This window comes from Podarcis cretensis (assembly GCF_951804945.1).
Source record: "Podarcis cretensis genome assembly, chromosome: Z".
NCBI lineage: Eukaryota > Metazoa > Chordata > Lepidosauria > Squamata > Lacertidae > Podarcis > Podarcis cretensis.
In genome coordinates this window covers 1896833-1917297 of record NC_137184.1, presented here as the reverse complement: position 1 = coordinate 1917297, position 20465 = coordinate 1896833, and the positions used below count along the sequence as shown (strand labels likewise).

Sequence of the window (20465 nt, the reverse complement as noted above, 5' to 3'; positions counted from 1 at the left end):
ACCCAGCCCTAACTGGAGATGCAGGGACGCGGGTGGCGCTGTAGGTTAAACCACAGAGCCTAGGACTTGCCGATCAGAAGGTCGGCGGTTCGAATCCCTGTGAGCTCCCGTTGCTCGGTCCCTGTTCCTGCCAACCTAGCAGTTCAAAAACACATCAAAGTGCAAGTAGATAAATAGGTACCGCTCCGGCGGGAAGGTAAATGGCGCTTCCGTGTGCTGCTCTGGTTCACCAGAAGCGGCTTAGTCATGCTGGCCACATGACCCAGAAGCTGTACGCCGGCTCCCTCGGCCAATAAAGCGAGATGAGCGCCGCAACCCCAGAGTCGGCCACGACTGGACCTAATGGTCAGGGGTCCCTTTACCTTTGCCTACCTGGAGATGCCAGTGGGGAATTGTACCTTGGGGCCCTTCTGCATTAAAAGCATCTTCTGTATACCATTCAGCTATGGTTGTCACCCACAAAATGGACCAAGATTTGAGCCCTTGTGCTTCCAAGTAACAGGCTGATGTAGCAGCATCCAATGAAGTTGCCTCCTCCCACCAGTACTATTTTTCTAGAAAAAGAGGTGGTGGAACTCATCTTTACCGCCTCCCTTGTTTTCTTACTATGGCAATGGTGCTCACCTGAGAGGTGCCGGAACTGATTTCCATTGAGTTACGGCTGAAAAACCCTGCCTTCCTTCCACCAAGACGAGCCCTTGACCTATCTGGGTCTCCTGGGCCGCAGACAGGGGTCTTTCCCAGACCTGGGGATTACACCGGGTTCCTTCTGCATGCCAAGCAGGTGCTTCGCTGCTTCGCCACAGCTCTCCCCCGCCCTGGTATCACAAGCATAATGTCACCACTGTCCTTAGTGCCTCCCTGCCTCTTGCTTCTCCATGCCACCCTCAAGACTGTCCTTGAGAGAGGCTGGGCTCTGCATTTCAATAAGGCGCTTGGCTTGCAGCAGAAACACCTTCCAGACTTCCTCTCTACCTTGCTTTCGTTTCAGGCGGCAAGCAAAAATTGCAGAGTGATTTCGCCTCCTTTAGGAAGAGCCACCCACCCATGGAACAAGGATAATGAGGCAAAATGAGTTAGATTTGAGAAACTAATGATTTCCTCCCTCTTCACTGCACTGATTGAATTTTGGCCTGGCAAACTAATACCTGTATTTTTTAAAAAAAAAAACTTTATTAATAAATAAAACACACATAACAGCCTGGGCTTCATTACAGTATACATTTTATTGGGGCTTCCCCGCCCATTGCATAATGTGCCTGGGCATGTGAAAGAGCTCCCCTCCCCTCCTGTGGTGTTGTTTCAGATTTTCCATTGTACATCCAAGAGTCATGGAATTGCAGGGTTGGAAGGGAACCCGAGGGTCATCTAGCCCAACCCGTGCAGGGATCAATTTATATTTCTGTTTCTCCCCCACTATTTCTTTCCCCCTGGCTTAAGTGCCAGCTGCCACATTCCCACATCAAATTGTGATTTTAAAGGTGAATTTTTGGGCAAGGTACTATTTTCATCTCTGTATGTATTTTGTGTGTGCAGCTTCCCCTCATCTACACTTCTTCTTTGTATACTGTTGTTGGCTGGTTAGAGCATTTCTTGTGATGATAGGATGGTTTTGCCTTTGTCAAAAATATCTTACAGTATTGATGTCGGGCAAGATACAATCCACATATTTCCTTTTAAACCAAATTCCAAAGCTTTTTGACTAAAATATAAGTTAAAGTGTGTATATTATTGATCAAAACCACACACACAAAAGTGGTAACATTGTTGAAAACATAATGGATCAATGGATCATAGAATTGTATAATTGGAAGGGACCCCAGGAGTCATCTAGTCCAACCCCCTGCAACGTGGGATACACAGCTAAACCACCCATGACAGGTGGCCATCTGCCCACTGCTTTAAAACTTCCAAGGATGGCAAGTCTACAACTTCCCAAGAGAGTCCCATTCCCTGTCGTACAACCCTTACTGTCAGAAAACTCCTCTTGATGCTTAGTTGGAATCTCCTTTCTTTTAACCTGAAGCCATGGGTTCGAGTCCTAGCCTCCACCAGCAGGAGAAAACAAGCTTGCTGCATGTGACAGCCCTTGAGATATTTGAAGATGGTGCAGAGGTTAGAGCAGTGTGGGGGCCATGTTTTTCAGGCCTGAGGGCCACATTAATTTCTGGGCAACCTTCCTGGGGCCACCTGCCAGGGGTAGCTGGGGCCAGAGGCAATAGTGGGTGGGGCGATAGATGCCGTTTCCCTGCTAGTCACCCCTCTCCGTCCTCCATCCACAGAAGCTTTAATGGACCCAATCCAGCCAAGCATGAAAAGTTCAAAGGGGCCCATGAGGAGACTCAAGTTCCAGGTAGACAGAGCAGGAGGGCTGCATTTGGGGCCCTGGGGCCTGAGGTTCCCCACACCTGGGTTAGAGTGTCCAGCTAGGACTGGGGAGACTCAGGTCCAGGTCCACAACCCTCAGTTATGAAATCACTGCAAGACCCTCAGACTTTAATTCACCCAGCCTTAATCCACCTCACAGCTCATTTGTTCATTCATTCACTCACTCACTGGCAACCCATTGGCCATGTGCGTTTGGGGGGGTCGTGTTCTCAGGTTCCCACCAGCTCTCCTTTTGTGCCAGCCTCATGATTTGCTACATCGTGACCCCAGAACCTGACTCCTCCTTCGTTAACCATCTGATCAGCTGTCTGCTTCCTTTCCCCAAGCTGGGACATGCAGTGGTTTGACATTTGATTTGATTTATTGTATTCCCGTGCCGCTATTCATTCTAAGAAATCCCAAAGTGGCTTACAAACAAAAGCTAACAGTAGCATGGCAGAGCATAACAGAACATCACAAACGCAGCATAAATCATATGGAATAATTAACAAATCATCAGTGAAGCAATTACAAGCCATAAAACACTGTTAACAAAGCAACAACTGAAGAAATAAACTAAGCGTCAGAATTAAAGCAAAAGTCGTGTTGTATGGTTGACAAATCAATACAGCATTAATAATCTATAAAACGATATTAACAACATTAACAAAATAGCAGGCAAAATGTAAGATAAGCACTGGTAAAGTCATACACACTCTGTTCAGCTCATTAAAATACACATCCAGGGAAGCAACTCCCTTCTGATGCATCCGACCAAAAGTCCATCTAGCTCTGTTATCACAAGCATCTTGGGGAGTTAATCATTCCCTGTGAGAGCAGAGCCTCTCCATCCAGAGGCATTCTACCCCTGATGCTGCAGGCAAACAACAAGAGAGAGTTGTCCCCTTTATTCCTTCCTTCTGAGCTTCCTAGAAGCGCCTGGCTGGTTGATGCTGGACCCTATGAATTGTGCTTCAATACATTAGGGCAGTTCTGAGTTGTGATGGTATAATTAGCAGGGCCATCTAGGCTCATCCACTTCTCAACATAGGGCAATGTAGGTTAAGTAAACTATGGTAAAGTAAACTATGTGAGTATCTGGAGTTAGCAAAATTGACGGATATAATAAGGCATAAATCTAAAACTATGGTACAGAAACGATGGGAATGCTTAAATGAATATTTACTCAAACAGGGATCAAACACGAAAGTTTGGTTGTGCTTAGACTAACCTTGTGAAGAATACAGTACAGAGAATACAAAGATTAGATGGCCTATGAAAGAATTTAAGGAAAGGAAATGACTGAAGAACAGATGTAAAGGTGAAATAGATAACCAAGAGACGTGTGGTGAATGCGGTGGAAGTCTTTTATAATATTTTAACTAGGATTTAAATATTGTAATGTTTGAAGTATGAATTTGGAATAATTGATTATGAAAAGTATTTTTTCTTTTCATTTTTTTCCTGTTTCTTTCTTTTATCTTTTGCCTTTCTTCTTTTCTAGTTTGCATTCTGGAAAATTGTGTAGATAAAATGTTTTTATGTATGGTTATGTAATGTTTCTATTTCTTTTTTTCTATTCATTTCTTCTGTAACATTTAATAATTTTTTATTTATTTTTTAAGGACAATGTAGGGCAGGGTATTACAAGGATAGCACATGGCGCAGAGATACGTGGCTCCTAAGGTTGGGTCAGCTTGCAAGAAACTCTCTCTTCCTTCCTCTCTTCCAGGTGACGACGTCATCCGGGAGCAAATGCTTTTCCTGCCGCTCTGCAGCAGAGCGGGACAAGTGGATGGAGAATCTGCGCCGTGCTGTGCACCCGAACAAGGTACCAGCTAAGCAGCAGCTTCACGCAGCACATAGTTAAACTGTAGAACTTCAGGGCACAGTGGTGGTCATCAACTTGCTTGGCTTTAAAAGAGGATTGGGCAGTCCTGCGGAATCTCCAGTGGCAGAGAGTTCCACAGGACACCATAAAACTCCTGTTTCTTGTTGCTGTCAAATGAGTCTTGCCAACTAGGGGAGCGAACAATGACGCTCCTGTGAATGACCTTAGTGAATGAGTGATACTCAAGTTCAGGCAGTGTCTCAGGTTCCCTGGACCTCATTTGGTGGCTGTGCTATGCTTCCGTAGTTGCAGGCAGTCTGCCCCTGAACGTTAGTTGCTGGGAATTGCAGGTGGGCAGAGTTGCTGTTGCACTCAGGACTTTCTTTTAGGCTTCACAAGAGGTGTCTGGCTGGCCACTCCAGCCTCAGGGCTCTTTTATGCTCTTATTCCCAGGTACGTGTCCATAGATGGCAGAACCAATCCAGTTCCTCATAAAATAACTGCCAAGAGTAGTGCAGGCTGCAGGCTAATAATAATAATAATAATAATAATAATAATAATAATAATTTATATACCCCGCCCTCCCCAGCTAAGACCGGGCTCAGGGTTGCTAACACTGAATATAAATACAGTAAAAACATTTAAAAAAACAAAAAACCAGTTGATTAAAATATAAGTTAGAATACGTACAGTTTAAAATGCAGCTTAAAATGCAGCCTCATTTTAGTTGTAGCCTATAGATCAAAGCCATAAGGGGAGAAAATGTCAAATATTCACCGGGGCCAACTATCCATGCTGCTCCTACATCGACCAGCAAAAAGAGCTGAGGGAAAATTTATATACTAAATCCCGTATGAAGGGTTCCACCAAAAAATAAAAATAAAAATGAGTGGGGGGTTAGACTGAGTCTAGCCCAAAGGCCAGGCAGAACAGCTCCATCTTGCAGGCCCTGCGAAAAGATGTCAATTCCTGCAGGGCCCTGACCTCCTGCGGTAGGGCGTTCCACCAGGCCGGGGCCAGAGCTGAAAAGGCCCTGGCCCTGGGTGAAGCCAATCTGACCTCCTTGGGGCTCAGGTCTTCCAAAGTGTTGTTATTTGTGGACCTTAAGGTCCTCCGCGGGGCATACCAGGAGAGGCGGTCCCGTAGGTTACTTCCTCTTGTTCTTTTTTAAAAAGGTGAGTTTTGGCAATTGTGTCGTTCGTGGATCATGCATAAATTTAACTTTCATAAAGTTTCCCCTGGGGGAGAGTTGTGGGATTCAATATGCAGTGAGCCAGCCTTTACCATCCCCTTGTCCCTGAATGTTCTGTGCTCCAACTCCCACCAGACCCAACCAGCTTGGCCATAGGCTGAGATAATTATTGCTGTCAAAGGCACCAAGGCTTGTGCAACTTTCTGCCCCACAAGAAGGTCCCTCCCTCTCACCTGCCCACCATTTTTGCTCATGCAAATCCTTAAGTATGACCTCCTACGCATTTATAGGCATTGCCTTTTCTTTCAAAACTCTGCCCCTTTTAAACAGGGTGGGTTTTTGCTGGCTGGCTGGGGCGCTGGGTCTGTGTTTATGCATTTGCGGTCCCTTGTACCTGATGTGAAAAGCCAGCAGTACTATCCCATTGCTCAGGCCCAGTGGAGAAATTGCGGCGCAGCGGAGGGAACACCTGCAGAACAGTTTTCTTTAGTCTACAATTTGTTCTCTTTTCTCTTAGGGCGCTCCCCCCCCCCACACACACACCTTTCCCTTTAATTTTGAGGCTCTCCTGGCTGCCAAATTGGAAGCGGTGAAATAGGTTTTTTAGAAAGTGAAGCATGTATAGGTTTTTTTTGGGGGGGAGGACAGAGAGAGAGACAGGTTCTCAGCCCTCCTTTCTTCTTGCAAATTGGTGCCAGCGAGAGAAGAAATCATAGTGATATTTGGGAAACGAGCATAAGCGGGGGTTATTATGCAAATTCCCAAGAGCCAGTAATTTCCTTAAAAGTTAAAAATGTAATTAAGGATTGGTTTTCTGTTCTAGCACGTTGCAAACAATGAAGCCGTTCGTTCTTCCAATTCTCACAGCGGGTAATTGCTTCCCCCACCCCCCCCAACACACCCTCCACACGCTGAAAGTCCTTCTTCACACAGCACGTAGCTAAACTATGGAACCCACAGTTGCAGTGATGGCAACCAACCTGGATGGCTTTAAAAAAGAATTGGACAGGTTAATGGATGAGGAGAGGGCTATTGATGGCTGGCAGTCACCACGGCTTGGCTCTGCCTCTACAGAGGGAGGCAGCACTGCTTCTGAATACCAGATGCTAGAAACCACAGGAGGGGGAAAATGTGGCTCTTGTGCTCAGGTCCTGGTTTTGCACTGGGGGCCACTGTGAGAACAGGGTGCTGGACTAGATGGGGCCCCTTTGGCCTGATCCATCAGGCTCTAATAATAATAATAATAATAATAATAATAATAATAATAATTTATTATTTATACCCCACCCATCAGACTGGGCTTCCCCAGCCACTCTGAGCAGCTTCCAACAAAATATTAAAATACAGTAATGCATCAAACATTAAAAGCTTCCCTAAACAGGGCTGCTTTCAGATATCTGGTAGTTGTTGTTCTCTTTGACATCTGGTGGGAGGGCGTTCCACAGGGCGGGTGCCACCACCGAGAAGGCCCTCTGCCTGGTTCCCTGTCACTTTGCTTCTCGCAGGGAGGGAACCACCAGAAGGCCCTCGGAGCTGGACCTCAGTGTCCGAGCAGAACGATGGGGGTGGAGACACTCCTTCAGCTATACTGGACCGAGGCCGTTTAGGGCTTTAAAGGTCAGCACCAACACTGTGCTCGGAAACGTCCTGGGAGCCTTATGCTCTTACCACACATCCTTGCTCTCTTCTTGACTGTGTTCCCCCCCCCATTGCATCTCTTCTCTAGGACAACAGCCGGCGGGTGGAGAATATGCTCAAGGTGTGGATTATCGAAGCCAAAGACTTGCCGGCCAAGAAGAAGTACCTGTGCGAACTCTGCCTGGACGAGGTCCTCTATGCACGGACCACATGCAAGTTGAAAACGGACAATGTCTTCTGGGGGGAGCACTTTGAGTTCAACAACCTTCCATCCCTGAGGGGCATCACGGTCCACCTGTACAAGGAGACAGACAAGAAGAAGAAAAAGGACAAGACCAACTTCATTGGGCTGGTCAGCATCCCAGCGGGTTCTGTCACGGGCCGGCAGTTTGTGGAGAAGTGGTACCCAGTGGTGACACCCAACCCCAGCAAGGGCAAGTCTGGGGGCCCCATGATCCGCATCAAGTCGCGCTACCAAAGCATGAGCATCCTCCCCATGGAAATGTACAAGGAGTTTGCTGAGTACATCACCAACAACTACATGGTCCTCTGCTCAGTTCTGGAGCCAGTTCTGAGTGTGAAGAACAAGGAGGAGATGGCCTCAGCCCTCGTCCACATCCTGCAGAGCACAGGGAAGGCCAAGGTAAGGCTCTCATGCGCTTATGCTCGGAGACGGGCTTGAGGTTCTCGCGCGCATTCATCAACCCCACATGTGCTGCAGCTGGACGCCTGAGGCTGTGATCCACCTTGAGTTTGGGGGTCTTGCCAACAGTTGTTTAGCCCCCGTCTTCCACTTACACCAGTGGTTCCCAAAGTGGGCAGTGGGATTACCTAGGGGGCGTGCTGACTGGCAAGGGGACAGCAGTTGGGGGGGGCAGAGGTATAAACAACTATCACACTTTGAAAACTGGTATTACTGGACCAGATTCATCAGTTTTGTGGAATTAGTTAAACTACATAGTTTGAATTGGATTTTGAATAAAAGTGCAATTAACTGTTTACTGTTTTGAATTTTGTTGTGTTACTGTTTTCGTTAGTGGGTTGCACAAAGCGCTATTCTGAATTATGCTTTTTGTAGGGTGGGGGGTACTAGGGTGAGTTTATGGAACCAAGGGGGCGGGGACTGAAAAAGTTTGGGAACCACCAGCTCTCACTGTTCTGTGGTGTGGTGCCTTGTGAACCCTCCTTTCAGTGGGTACTAATTAGATCATGGGTGGTTTAGAGATCATCTGCAGCCCCTGAGATGTTCTTGGACTCTAACTCCCACCAGCCCAGCCAGCATGGCCAGTGGTCAGAAGGAAGAGTTAGTGGTCAGAAGGAGTTGCTGAAGAGTTATTCCTGAAGCAATTCTGGACGTACCTCCAGAAAGCCATGCTTATGGGAACTGTATGTTTCCACAATGGCAGAGTGGTACAAAAAGGCATCATTCTGGGGTACGCGATGCATTGCAGAGGTGATTGTAACTGCTACCCATTTTAAATTGCAGTACTAGATTAGGAATTGTTTTATGCTGCTACTTTTAGTCTAAGCTTCTTTCTTTTAGACATTGGCTTTAAAAGGAGATTTGCTTGTAAGCTGTCTTGGGAAAACTCCCATTTGCAAGGTATCATGTACAATCATACCTCGGGTCACAGACGCTTTGGGTTGCGTACCACCGAAATCTGGAAGTACTGGAACGGGTTACTTCTGAGTTTTGGCGGTCGCTCATGCGCAGAAGCGCTAAATTGAGCTTTGCGCGTGTGCAGATGCACTGAATCGCAACCCACGTGTGCGCAGACGCGCCGCTGCTGGTGGCGGATGCTGCGGTTTGAGAATGTGCATCCCACATGGATCATGTTCGCAACCCGAGCGTCCACTGTACATTTTTAAATGCATTTGGGATGGGTCTGGGTGGACTTCCACCAAGCCTCCCTTCTCCTTCAGACAAATCCGTTTCCACTTGGAGTTCAGTGGCAAAGCACCTGCTGTGGCATGCAGAAGGCCCCGGGTTCAAATTTTGAAACCTCCAGATTTGAAACCTCCAGTACAGATCTTCTCCATGGATGGGGATGATTTATTTCTCTGCCCAAGACCCTGGACAGACTCTGCTGGGTCAGAGAGAGGACCCATAATTCAGTAGAAGAGTGCAAGGTCCTTTGGCATGCAGGAAGCCATGGGTCCAAGGTATGGCGACTTTGGGGATATGAGCAGGCCAGGGGGGCTAAAAACCACCTGCCTGCTTGAGACCCTGGGGAACTTCTGCTAGTCAAGACAAGGCAGCACTGACTGAGCATGTTGGCTGACAGGTGTGGTTCTCTGTAAGGCACCTCTGAGGGTGGAGCTGGGCTGGTGGGTCACGTGCAGAGTGCACACCCTTTGCATGCAGTGAAGGTCCCCAGGGTCCATCTGCAGTGACTGTAGGGATGGGGAACCAGTGACCTTCCATATGTGGTTGGCCTGTGACTCCCATCATCCTTGCTGGCTGCGGCTGATGGAGAGTTGGGTTCCAGCCACATCTGGAAGGCCACAGGCTTTCCACCCCCGAGATAAAGGAAGAACACCTGCTGGTCAAAGATGATACGTAGCCCAGCATTGCTCAGCTGGTAAAACATGAGTCACTTAGTCTCAGGGATGTGCTGTCAAACCCCACGTTGGGCAGAAGATTCCTGCGTTGCAGAGGGTTGGACTAGATGACCCTCATTGTCCCTTCCAGCTCTAGAATTCTATGATTCCACAGCAATGCTGATCTAGGCATAAATAGCCTCAGTAAAAGGCACCTTCCTTTGCCTGTATATACGTTAACCTCACAACTGGTTACTTCAGCCTTCCTTGCAAATGCATCCACTAAAATAAGGCACACACCAGGGACCACAGGACTATCTGTTTTCTACCCAGAAATATGTGGCTTAAAAGGATCCAGGTTTTAAGAACGCTCCCTTCTGGTCGCTTGGTTGCAAAATTTGCTCACCCCAGGCCACCACACAAGAAGCTGCTTACAAACCATTTCCCCTCCCTCCCTTTCCACTTGTGTCTTCTCACTTTGTGAGCCTGCAGGCAAGGACTGTTGTTCTTCAATGTCCTTTGGGCTCCCTTGCCCCATTTCCTCTGGGGCACTAACCTTTCTGCTTAGGGCTTTTGAGGGTGAGTGTTGCACTAAGGGTATCTCTCCCACCTGTATTCCTGGTGATGAAGTATCTTTTAAAATGCACCTATCTTTTTTGCATGCTTTCTCTCAAAGTGCCCTTTTAGGAATGCATGTATCTATGTATCCTCAAGGTTCATAAACAGCAACACCCTAGTAGTCCCGGGCCCTAAGGAAGTCAGATTAGCCTCAACCAGAGCCAGGGCCTTCTCAACACTGGCCCCGGCCTGGTGGAACACTCTGCCTCATGAGACCAGGGTCCTGCGGGATCTGATTTCTTTCCGCAGGGCCTGTAAGACAGAGTTGTTCTGCCTGGAGCCAATTTGATTCCCTCCCCCTCTTTCTTTTTTCTTTTTCCATTCTCTTCCTGCGATGAGGCTGCATTTTAATATTTTAATGTTTCAATATTTTAATGTTGTATTTTAATTTTGTTTTTAAGTTGTATTCTTTCAACTTGTTTTTATTATTGCTTGTTAGCCACCCTGAGCCAGGCCTTGGCTGGGGAGGGCGGGGTATAAATAAAAATTACTATTATTATTATTATTAATGTCCTTTGGGTTCTCTTGCCCCATTTCCTCTGGGGCACTAACCTTTCCGCTTAGTGCTTTTGAGGGTGGGTGTTGCACTAAGGGTATCTCTCCTGCCCATATTCTTTTGAAATGCACCTATCTTTTTTGCATGCTTTCTCTCAAAGTGCCCTTTTAGGAATGCACGTATTTTGTCCTAAATTGTAGTTCATTGGCTGGGATGTGGGTCCTCTTCCTACTAGCTGCTATATCTCTGCTTCCCATTGGGGCACCTCGCTAACCACCGTGAGATGGGCTCTTTTTCTTTCTTTCTTTTTTAAATATAAAAGATCCAATTTTTGTGGGTTTTCTAAAGGGTCACCATGAAAAGCAGCCGGGGGGAGAGGGCCTGGCTTTGGCACCTCCCTTATTACCCAGCTTTCCTGGCTGCATGGAAATCACATTGAGGCTCCCCCAGGAGCCCCTAAAAACAAGTACCAGTAGCATGAGGAATAAGCAACTTCCGGAGAACCATGTTGTTGTTGCTGTTATTTAATAATAATAATAATAATAATAATAATAATAATAATAATAAATTTATTTATTCCCCTCCCCAGCCAAGACTGGGCTCAGGGCGGCTAACACCGTATATAAATACAGTGGTACCTCGGTTTAAGAACTTGATTTGTTCTGGAGGTCCGTTCTTAACCTGAAACCGTTCTTAACCTGAGGTACCCTTTAGCTAATGGGGCCTCCCACTGCCACTGCACAATTTCTGTTCTCACCCTGAAGCAAAGTTCTTAACCCGAGGTACTATTTCTGGGTTAGCGGAGTCTGTAACCCGAAGCGTCTGTAACCCGAGGTACCACTGTACAGTAAAAACATTTTTTAAAAAAAAAAAACACCCCCAATATAAATATAAACTTATAAAATATAAAATATAAGTTAGAATACAGCTTAAAATACAGCCTTGTTTTAGTGGAAGCCTATAGATCAAAGCCATAAGGGGAGAAAATATCAAATATTCACCAGGGCCAACTATCCATGCTGGTCCTATATGGGCCAGCAAAAGGAGCTGAGGGAAAATTTATATACAAAATCCCATATGAGGGGTTCCATTAAAAAATAAATTAATGAGAGGGGGGGTTAGACTGAGTCCAGCCCAAAGGCCAGGCAGAACAGCTCCGTCTTTCAGGCCCTGCGGAAAGATGTCAAATCCCGCAGGGCCCTGTTCTCCTTCGGTAGGGTGTTCCACCAGACTGGGGCCAGAGCTGAAAAGGTCCTGGCCCTGGTTGAGGCCAATCTGACCTCCTTGGGGCCCGGGACTCCAAAGTGTTGTTATTTATGGACCTTAAGGTCCTCCGCGGGGCGGAGAGGCGGTCCCATAGGAGTTTCTGGGTCACCTTCAAGGGCAGCCCCGCGTAGAGCGAATTACAGTAATCAAGCCTGGGGTGACCATCACGTGGATCACTGTGGCCAGATCGGGGCAAGAAAGGTAAGGGAACAACTGCTTAATACGATGGAGATGAAAAAATGCCGCCTTTCCTCCACGGAGCTCAAGGTGGCTTAAATAGTTCTCCCCATTTAATCCCCACTGCAACCCTATGGGGTTGGTTAAGCTGAAAGGCACAACTGTCCCAAGGTCACCCAGTGATCTTCGTTCATGACCTAGATCTCACTGAGGTCCTTGTTTGATGCTAAATGCTACACCACAGTGGCTCTCTCGCACAGGCTCCACATCTCAAGGAAGCCCAACAACCCTCCCCCCCCCCCGAGTGTTGACCACGTAGCAGCCTGTCCACAGATTTGCTGAGCCACATGCCCATGGCTGCTGCCACGTGGTTTTACAGTGGAAGACAGGAGTGCCCGGCGTGCTCTGGTCCACGGGGTCACAAAGAGTCGGACACGACTAAATGACTAAACAACCACCACCATCGCTGCTGCCACTTCCTTCCCTATCCACCCAAAGAGACAAATCTGCTTTTTGTTTTTTTTTTTTTTGTTTTTACAACAGTAGTTAGTCCAGCTAGTTATGACTTTAATCAATTTTGTGAGTTTGCACACACAAATGAGCATTGCCCTCCTCCAGGCAATAATTAGGTTGTTTGAAGAGGGTGCAGGCTGGTGAGTGGCCGCTCCAGAGGTAAGTGTGAGTGCCTCTCCTCCTCTACCCACCCTGATCCATGCTGTGTTGCACACGAGGAAGAACATCTGAGCATCCCTTGCAGAGCAGTTTCAACTCTTAATTGGAGTAATATTAAAATAATAATAAATTTTTATTTATACCCCACCCATCCCGGCTCAAAAACCGGGCTCAGAGCAGGTAACAACAAACTTAAAACACTTAATTATAAAAGCAGCATAAAATACAGTATAAAAAACATGAATAACAATAAAATTCAAAAATCAAAGATCAATTAGATAATCCCCAGGGCTAGCTGGCTGAATACTTGGTCCAGCGAGGAGGCCAGGGGAGAGTTAGCTGTGGGGTCTCAGAGCGGGTGATCTTCATAAAAGGGGAGGGGGAGGGAAGAGAAGGGAAATAAAAGATCAGGCTGAATTCAAATTAAAGGTCGGGCGGAATAGCTCTGTCTTACAGGCCCGACATAAGGAGATTAAATCCTGAAGGACCCTAGTCTCAAGGAGCATTCTACCAGGTCGGAGCCATCACTGAGAAGGCCCTGGCCCTGGTGGAGGATAGTCTGACTTCCTTAGTTGAGCATCTTGGAGCAAACATGTTGTTTGCTCTGACGGACTCTTCACAGGCCGATGTGCATCTTCGCTTCCCCTTCTCCCATTTGCCACAACACCTGCTTAAGGCGTAAGGCTAAAAGGATTGTTGTACTGGATCAGAACGAGGTCCCTTGGGCAACTCCTATAGCAGGATAGGTGCCTGTATAAAAACCTGCAGGCAGGGCTCAAAGGCCATTGCTTCCCCCTGCCATTTGAAATGGTACCATGGTGCTTTAAATGTTCTGCCTCAGTCTCCAAGTGGTTCTGTCTGCAAGGAGTTACACTAAGTATTTTGTTTACATCAACCCGGGGGGGGGGGAGCGCGATTGGGGCATATTTGCAGATTAGCTTGCGACCCATTTCAGCCAGTAATGACCCCTCACCCATGCCCGCAGAGACAGTGTGCTCCTCCTCTCCCACAGGGCTTTAGAACGATCTTTGAATTACACATTAATCATATTACCTTTATCAGTGAAAGCCTCTTAAGGATAGGTCAATCTCATTAATCAGGATTGCTTATGAGAAGAGACCTTATTACTTCACAGTCAATCTGCTGGCTGGTCACTTGTTACTGGGGCAGAAGGGCCTGCGTCGTCTGCTTCTCATTTTCACTGCATTTATATCCCACCTTCATAAATTTATTGCATTTATTGCCCACCTTTTTTCACCAAGGAGGTCAAGGTGGCAAACATGGTTCTCCTCATTTAAATCCCCTCAACGACCCTGTGAGGTAGGTTAGGCTGAGAGGCACCCAAGCTCACCACCCACTGAACTTCACGTGTCTGAATGGGGATTTAAACCCTGGTCTCTCCCTGGTAGTAGTCTTACATGTGATAACTGCTGCACATCTTAACTGATATATATATATATATATATATATATATATATATATATATATATATATAATGTATAGTTAGTTTTTTTAACATATCATTTCCAACAGTCACATAACATAACTTCTTATCTTATACATTGTTTTAGACTTCACCTCTGATGATTTTCTGCTCTTAATTATCATCAACTAATAATTCTCCTCATAGTCTTTCTTGAAATATTTCATATAGTCCTCCTTACAAAACTTCTTGCAGTCCTACTAGCGTAATCTGTTCATTACTATTACTTTTCAAATAATTCGTATATTTACTCCAGTCTTCTAAGAATCTCTGGTCCCGCTGGTTTTGAATCCTTCCTGTTAATTTATCCAATTCTGCATAGTCCACCACATCTTAACTGTTCAGGGGTCACCCAGCAGAACCCTGGGATTAGAAGGGAGCCCCTGAGTGAGGTGACCATGCAATAATATGCTTTCGAATTGGGTAAGGGATCACATGTTGAGATTCCTGCATTGTAGGCGGTTGGACTAGATGACCCTCAGGTTCCCTTCCAGCTCTACAGTTCCACGATTCCATGATTCAATCCCACTTGTGCTTAAAAACTCCACCACCATCTCTGGCATTCTCTTCCAGTGTCGAATCATTGCTAAGTTGTTCCTAAGGTTTCGTCAAAATCCTTTTGTGATGCTATTTTATTATTTCTTCCTCTTACTAGTTGCCTTTTTAAAAGAAAAAGAAAAAGGAGACACAAAGTGACTTACGGTATAATACAGAAATTAAAACTAAAGCAGAACAAAAGCTATAAACATCCAGATACAGTCCTACCTCGAGTTACAGACACTTCAGGTTGTTGTTTTTGGGTTACAGACCGCCGAAACGTGGAAGTACCGGAATGGGTTACTTCCGGGTTTTGGCGGTCGCGCATGCGCAGAAGTGCTAAATTTCGCTTTGCGCAGAAGCGCCGAATCGCAACCCGTGCATGCGCAGATGCGCTGCTGCGGGTTGTGAACGTGCATCCCACACGGATCACGTTTGCAACCTGAACGTCCGCTATAAATAAAAAAGCTGTCATAATGCACCTTGCCCACTAAAGAAGGTCACAATATTTAAAGCCTGCCTGGAAAAAATGTGTGTTTTTGTGGTGCGTAAGAGTGGCTAGTGATGGAGCCGGGTGTGCCTTTCTGGGGAGAGTATTCCATAAGTCGGGGAGCCACGACTGAAAGGCCCATTCTTGCGATTCAAGTAACAGAAAGCAAATCTACTCTATCCTCTGTGTGACAGGCCTTCAGGTATTTGAATATGACTCTCATGTTGCCTTTTAATAATAGAATTGTAGAGTTGAAAGATACCCCAAGGGCCATGAAGGAGTGTCTCCACCCCCATCGTTCTGCCTGGGCACTGAGGTCCAGCTCTGGGGGCCTTCTGGCGGTTCCCTCACTGCGAGAAGTAAGGTTACAGGGAACCAGGCAGAGGGCCTTCTTTGTGGTGGCTCCCTCCCTGTGGAACGCCCTCCCATCAGATGCCAAGGAAATAAACAACTATCTGACTTTCTGAAGGCAGCCCTATTTAGGGAAGTTTTTAATGTTTGATGTTTTGTTGGGTTTTTCATATTCTGTTGGGAGCCGCCAAAAGTGACTGGGGAAACCCAGCCAGATGGGTGGGGTATAAATAATAAATAATTATTATATTATTATATCTGCTTAAAACTACCCATGAAGGAGAGTCTGTTCCTCTGTCGAACAGCTCCTGCCCTTAGAAAGCTACCATATCCCCTCTCAGTCTTCTCTTCTCCAGGCTAAAGGTAAAGGTAAAGGGACCCCCTGACCATTAGGTCCAGTCGTGGCCGACTCTGGGGTTGCGGCGCTCATCTCGCTTTATTGGCTGAGAGAGCCGGCGTACAGCTTCTGGTCATGTGGCCAGCAGGACTAAGCCGCTTCTGGCGAACCAGAGCAGCGCACGGAAACGCCGTTTACCTTCCCGCCGGAGCGGTACCTATTTCTCTACTTGCACTTTGACGTGCTTTCGAACTGCTAGGTGGGCAGGAGCAGGGACCGAGCAACGGGAGCTCACCCCGTCATGGGGTTTCAAACTGCCAACCTTCTGATCGGCAAGTCCTAGGCTCTGTGTTTTAACCCACAATGCCACCCTCATCCCCTTCTCCAGGCTAGACATACCCAATTCATCAGGCTTGGTTTCCAGACGCTGGGTCATCCTGGCCTCCCTCCTCTGCCCACCTTCCAGCTTGTCAACATTCTTCTTAAACTGTGGCACCCAGAACTGGACACAGGACTCCAGGTGTGATCTGACCAAGGCAGAATAGAGCAGCGCTATTACTTCCCTTGTCCTGGGTGCTAGACTTCTATTGATGTTGCTTAGAATAGCATTAGCTTCTTTTTGCTGCTGCATCACACTGCTGACTCATATTAAGCCTGTGGTCTACAAAGCCTCCTAGGTCCTTTTCACACATACTGCTGTCAAGCAAGGTGCCCCAAACCCTGTATTCATCATGCATCTGGCTACCCCTCCCTAAGTGCAGAACCTTCCATCTTCCTGTTTCTCCCTGCTGAAATTCATTTTGTTAGTTTTGGCCCAATTCTCTAATCCATTAAGGTCATTGTCTCCTCTGTGCGCATAGGAGGGTTCGTTTTGCAGGCTGCTGGTGTGCGCCAGCCCACACTTCCAGGATTGTTGTAAACAAACCATTTCTGCGTTGCTGAGCTTTGCTGAACTGGGGTTAATAAAGGACTGGGAAGATGGGGAGTGGCGGGGGGCGGAGCGAGGTCACCTTTCCTGCCACCATCAAGAATCTGCTAATCTTTTCTGAGCTGAGAGACAGAGCCTTGCAGCTGCCACAGCCAAGGCAGGCAAGAACGTTCCACCGCTTTAAGTGCTAATAACCCATTCCGTCACTAATAGCCGAGCTACTAATAAAATCTGCTAACATTGCAAATCTTCCCAAGCCTCTGAGGATTGCAGTTGAGTTTAGGAAGGCTCCAGTCACTCTTCTCCTCTTACTTACGCCTGCATTGCTATTCATGGTGGGGTGTGAGGTGAAGGGAAGGGAAGGGAAGGGAAGGGAAGGGAAGGAAGGCAGGCAGGACACCAGGCCTATGGGCACGATCCATGTGTGGCCCAGAAACTGCTTTATGCAGGGGGAGGATGCACAGAGGCAGATCAGTTCTTTGCTTTGGAATATAATTTTGCTGCAACGTTACTCTCTGACATCGCTCTCTCGCCTCTTAGGCGTGAAACAGCTTATTATATTTACCTTCATTATTGTTGTTGGGCTTATGAGGTCAATCTGGATGATGCCACGAGTCCCTTCCAATTCTTGGGGTCCCGTACCCAGGGAGGGTTAGAATCAAAGAGAGGATCCTACTGCTGAACTAGCCAGAGACGTTTCTTTGTAAGACGATGGCCTTGGCTGGCCACTGCAGTGTCCTCATCCACATCCCAAAAGGATGGGCTGCATTGCAAGAGCTGCAACAAAGGCAACCCCTGGATTCTCTCACTGCTCTGAGACTGGAGTGGCATGGAACAGTATTTAAGATACTATCTTCATGGGCAGGAATGGGGAACTTTCAGATCTTGCTGGCCTTCCATCAGTCCCAGCCAGCATGGCCCAAGAGTTGCTGATGATGGGAGTTCGGGTTCAGATGTTTGCCCTTCCTTGTTTGCCCATCCTGGCTGGAGCTAGTGAGAGTTACAGTCCAAAACATCAGGACGACACCAGGTTGGAGAAGGGTAGCTAAAGTGGTAGGCAGGCATTCAAGCACTGTCTCAGCCACTAAATAATCATGTGTTGAGTTGGCAGGAACCCCACAAATAGTCTAGTCCAGCCTCTGCCTTTGCGCTGGCTAGGGATGATGGGAGTTGCCGTCACAACAACATCTGGAGGGGGTAGGCTAGCAAAGTCTCATCCAGCCCAGCCCTCTGTGCAGTGCACAGTCTGCCCCCTCCCACAGACTTCTTCCCTAAAGGGAATTCTTAATATATATATATATATATATATATATATATATATATATATATATATATATTACTTTTAAACCTTACAATAAAGAAGAAAAAGAAAGAAAAAAAAGAAGAAGCAAAAGAAAGGAAAAAAACAATACGATACAATATATAAACAGTACACAACGCAACATTAACACATTAGACTAAACAAAACAAAGCAAAAACAATTTAAAAACATACACCATACCATTTCAATGCCTTATCTTCCATTCCCTTGTTTCATCGACCTCCTCTCACCTCCCTTTTTGTATTCCACTTCTATTAATTGTTTTAGCAATTCCTTTCTTATCTTAACTTATTTTAACCTTATTTTCCATTAATACTATAATACTTATTTATGCTTAACTCCTTATAACATTTCTACTAAAGCCTTATAATTTCATTCCAACATTTTTCTGACACTCATTAATTTTACAGTATTTCTATAAATACTATATATATTTCTATACAGTATTTCCAATCTTCTTGCACCGTCTCTTCTCCCTGGTCTTGGATTCTGCCAGTCATTTCCGTCAATTCCATATAGTCCATCAACCTGGTGAGCTTCTGTCCGAGGCTCTTAACTCTTTTCCAAGTCCCTTCTGCAGGTCTTCTTCATATTTATACATGCACTTTACTTTGTCTTCTGCTGATCTTGTTCTTAATTTCCTTCCTTTGATGCTGAAGAGTAGATCTCGGGGAAGCTCCGACCTAGCAATGTTTTTATTCCTTTTCGACAGGTCAGCCAAATCTCCGTAATTAAAACTAAAATCCAAAAGATATTTCAGGACGTGTTTCAAAATCCCTCCAAATCTGAAAGTCCCCACAACTCCAATCTCCTCCTGACCCAGGTCCAGGTCCCAAAGGTCAGTAAATCCCTGCATGAGGTGATCTATCCAATTTTCCTTCTCCAGTCCAAGCAGGGCTCCAATCCTCAAAATCTGACCTCCTCTGAATTCAATCATAGAAGGCAACAACTTATAGTCATCAAATTGCCTCTGTAAGGCTGGGGCTCTCTCCCTCTCCACCCGTATTACTCCTAAAGGGAATTCTTGTTGGACAGTGGAATGGACTCCATCACAAGGTAGTGGGCTCTCCTTTCTTAAGGCCCTCGTATTTACGGGACCGCCTCTCCTGCTCTGCCCCACAGAGGACCTTAAGGTCCATGAATAACCATTGTTTAGAGGTCCCAGGCACTAAGGAAGTCAGACTATCCTCCACCAGGGCCAGGGCCTTCTCAGTGATGGCTCCGACCTGGTGGAATGCTCTGTCCCATGAGACCAGGGCCCTTCAGGATTTAACCTCCTTCCGTCGGGCCTGTAAGACAGAGCTATTCCTCCTGGCCTTTAATTTGAATTCAGCCTGATCTTTTATTTCCCTTCCCTCCCCTTCCCCTTTTATGAAGACTACCCACTCTGAGACCCCACAGCTAATTCTCGCCTGGCCTCCTCACTGGCCCAGGTAGGACTAATTCAGCCAGTTAGCCCTGGTGACTATCTAATGCTTATTCGATGGATTTCACCCAAATTGATTTCTGAACTTTGAATTTTATTGTTATTCATGTTTTTATACTGTATTTTATGCTGCTTTTACAATTAAGTGTTTTAAATTTGTTGTTAGCCGCCCTGAGCCCAGTTTTCTGAACAAGGAAGCCAAATGAGAAGCAAGCTAGTTTGTAAATTGCATTGCATGCATCTCTTCCTAGCACAGGGAGGCGGTGGCGCTTGTTACATTTGCTTCATGATACTTTTTTTCAGGTTGCATCCCGCGGCGACCCGGAAGTACTGGAAAGGGTTACATCCGGGTTTTGCCACTCGCTCATGCGCAGACGGGCAAAATGACGTCATGCGCAGAAGTTGTGAATTGCGACCCGCTCATGCGCAGACACGGGTTGTTGCGAACGGGGCTCCAGAACAGATCCTGTTCGCAACCAGATGTACCACTGTGTTGTTGTTGTTGTTGTCGTCTGAGAGCCCCTTAAATCCTGCTGCCAGACTGTCTTTTAAACCAGGAAAGGGGAACCTGTGGCAGCTATTGTGACATGTTTCTCAGTGTCTTTCTCCTGCCTGATCTTGCACCAAGTAGCAAAGCCACCGAGCAGAAATGCCCAAAGTGAATGATTTGTGTTCAGCTGTGAACCCAAAGCACATATCTACATGGGGAGGCTGCCTGCTGCATCTCTGAATGAGTTTCTGCACTTGCCTTGCTGTCTTCCAGCCTGACCCTTCTGGGTAACTCTACTGAGTTT

At 46.6% G+C, this 20465-nt stretch overlaps 1 protein-coding gene across 9 annotated transcripts in view; it reads left to right on the top strand.

The window, feature by feature from the left end:
- Positions 1-20465, top strand: part of DAB2IP (DAB2 interacting protein) — a 307079-nt gene that overhangs the window by 245261 nt on the left and 41353 nt on the right. For all 9 annotated transcript variants that reach the window (XM_079961957.1, XM_079961955.1, XM_079961959.1 and 6 more), the window contains 2 exons: positions 4100-4198; positions 7117-7671. In XM_079961957.1, coding sequence (XP_079818083.1) covers positions 4100-4198; positions 7117-7671 — 654 coding nt within the window. The remainder of the gene's footprint in view (positions 1-4099; positions 4199-7116; positions 7672-20465) is intronic.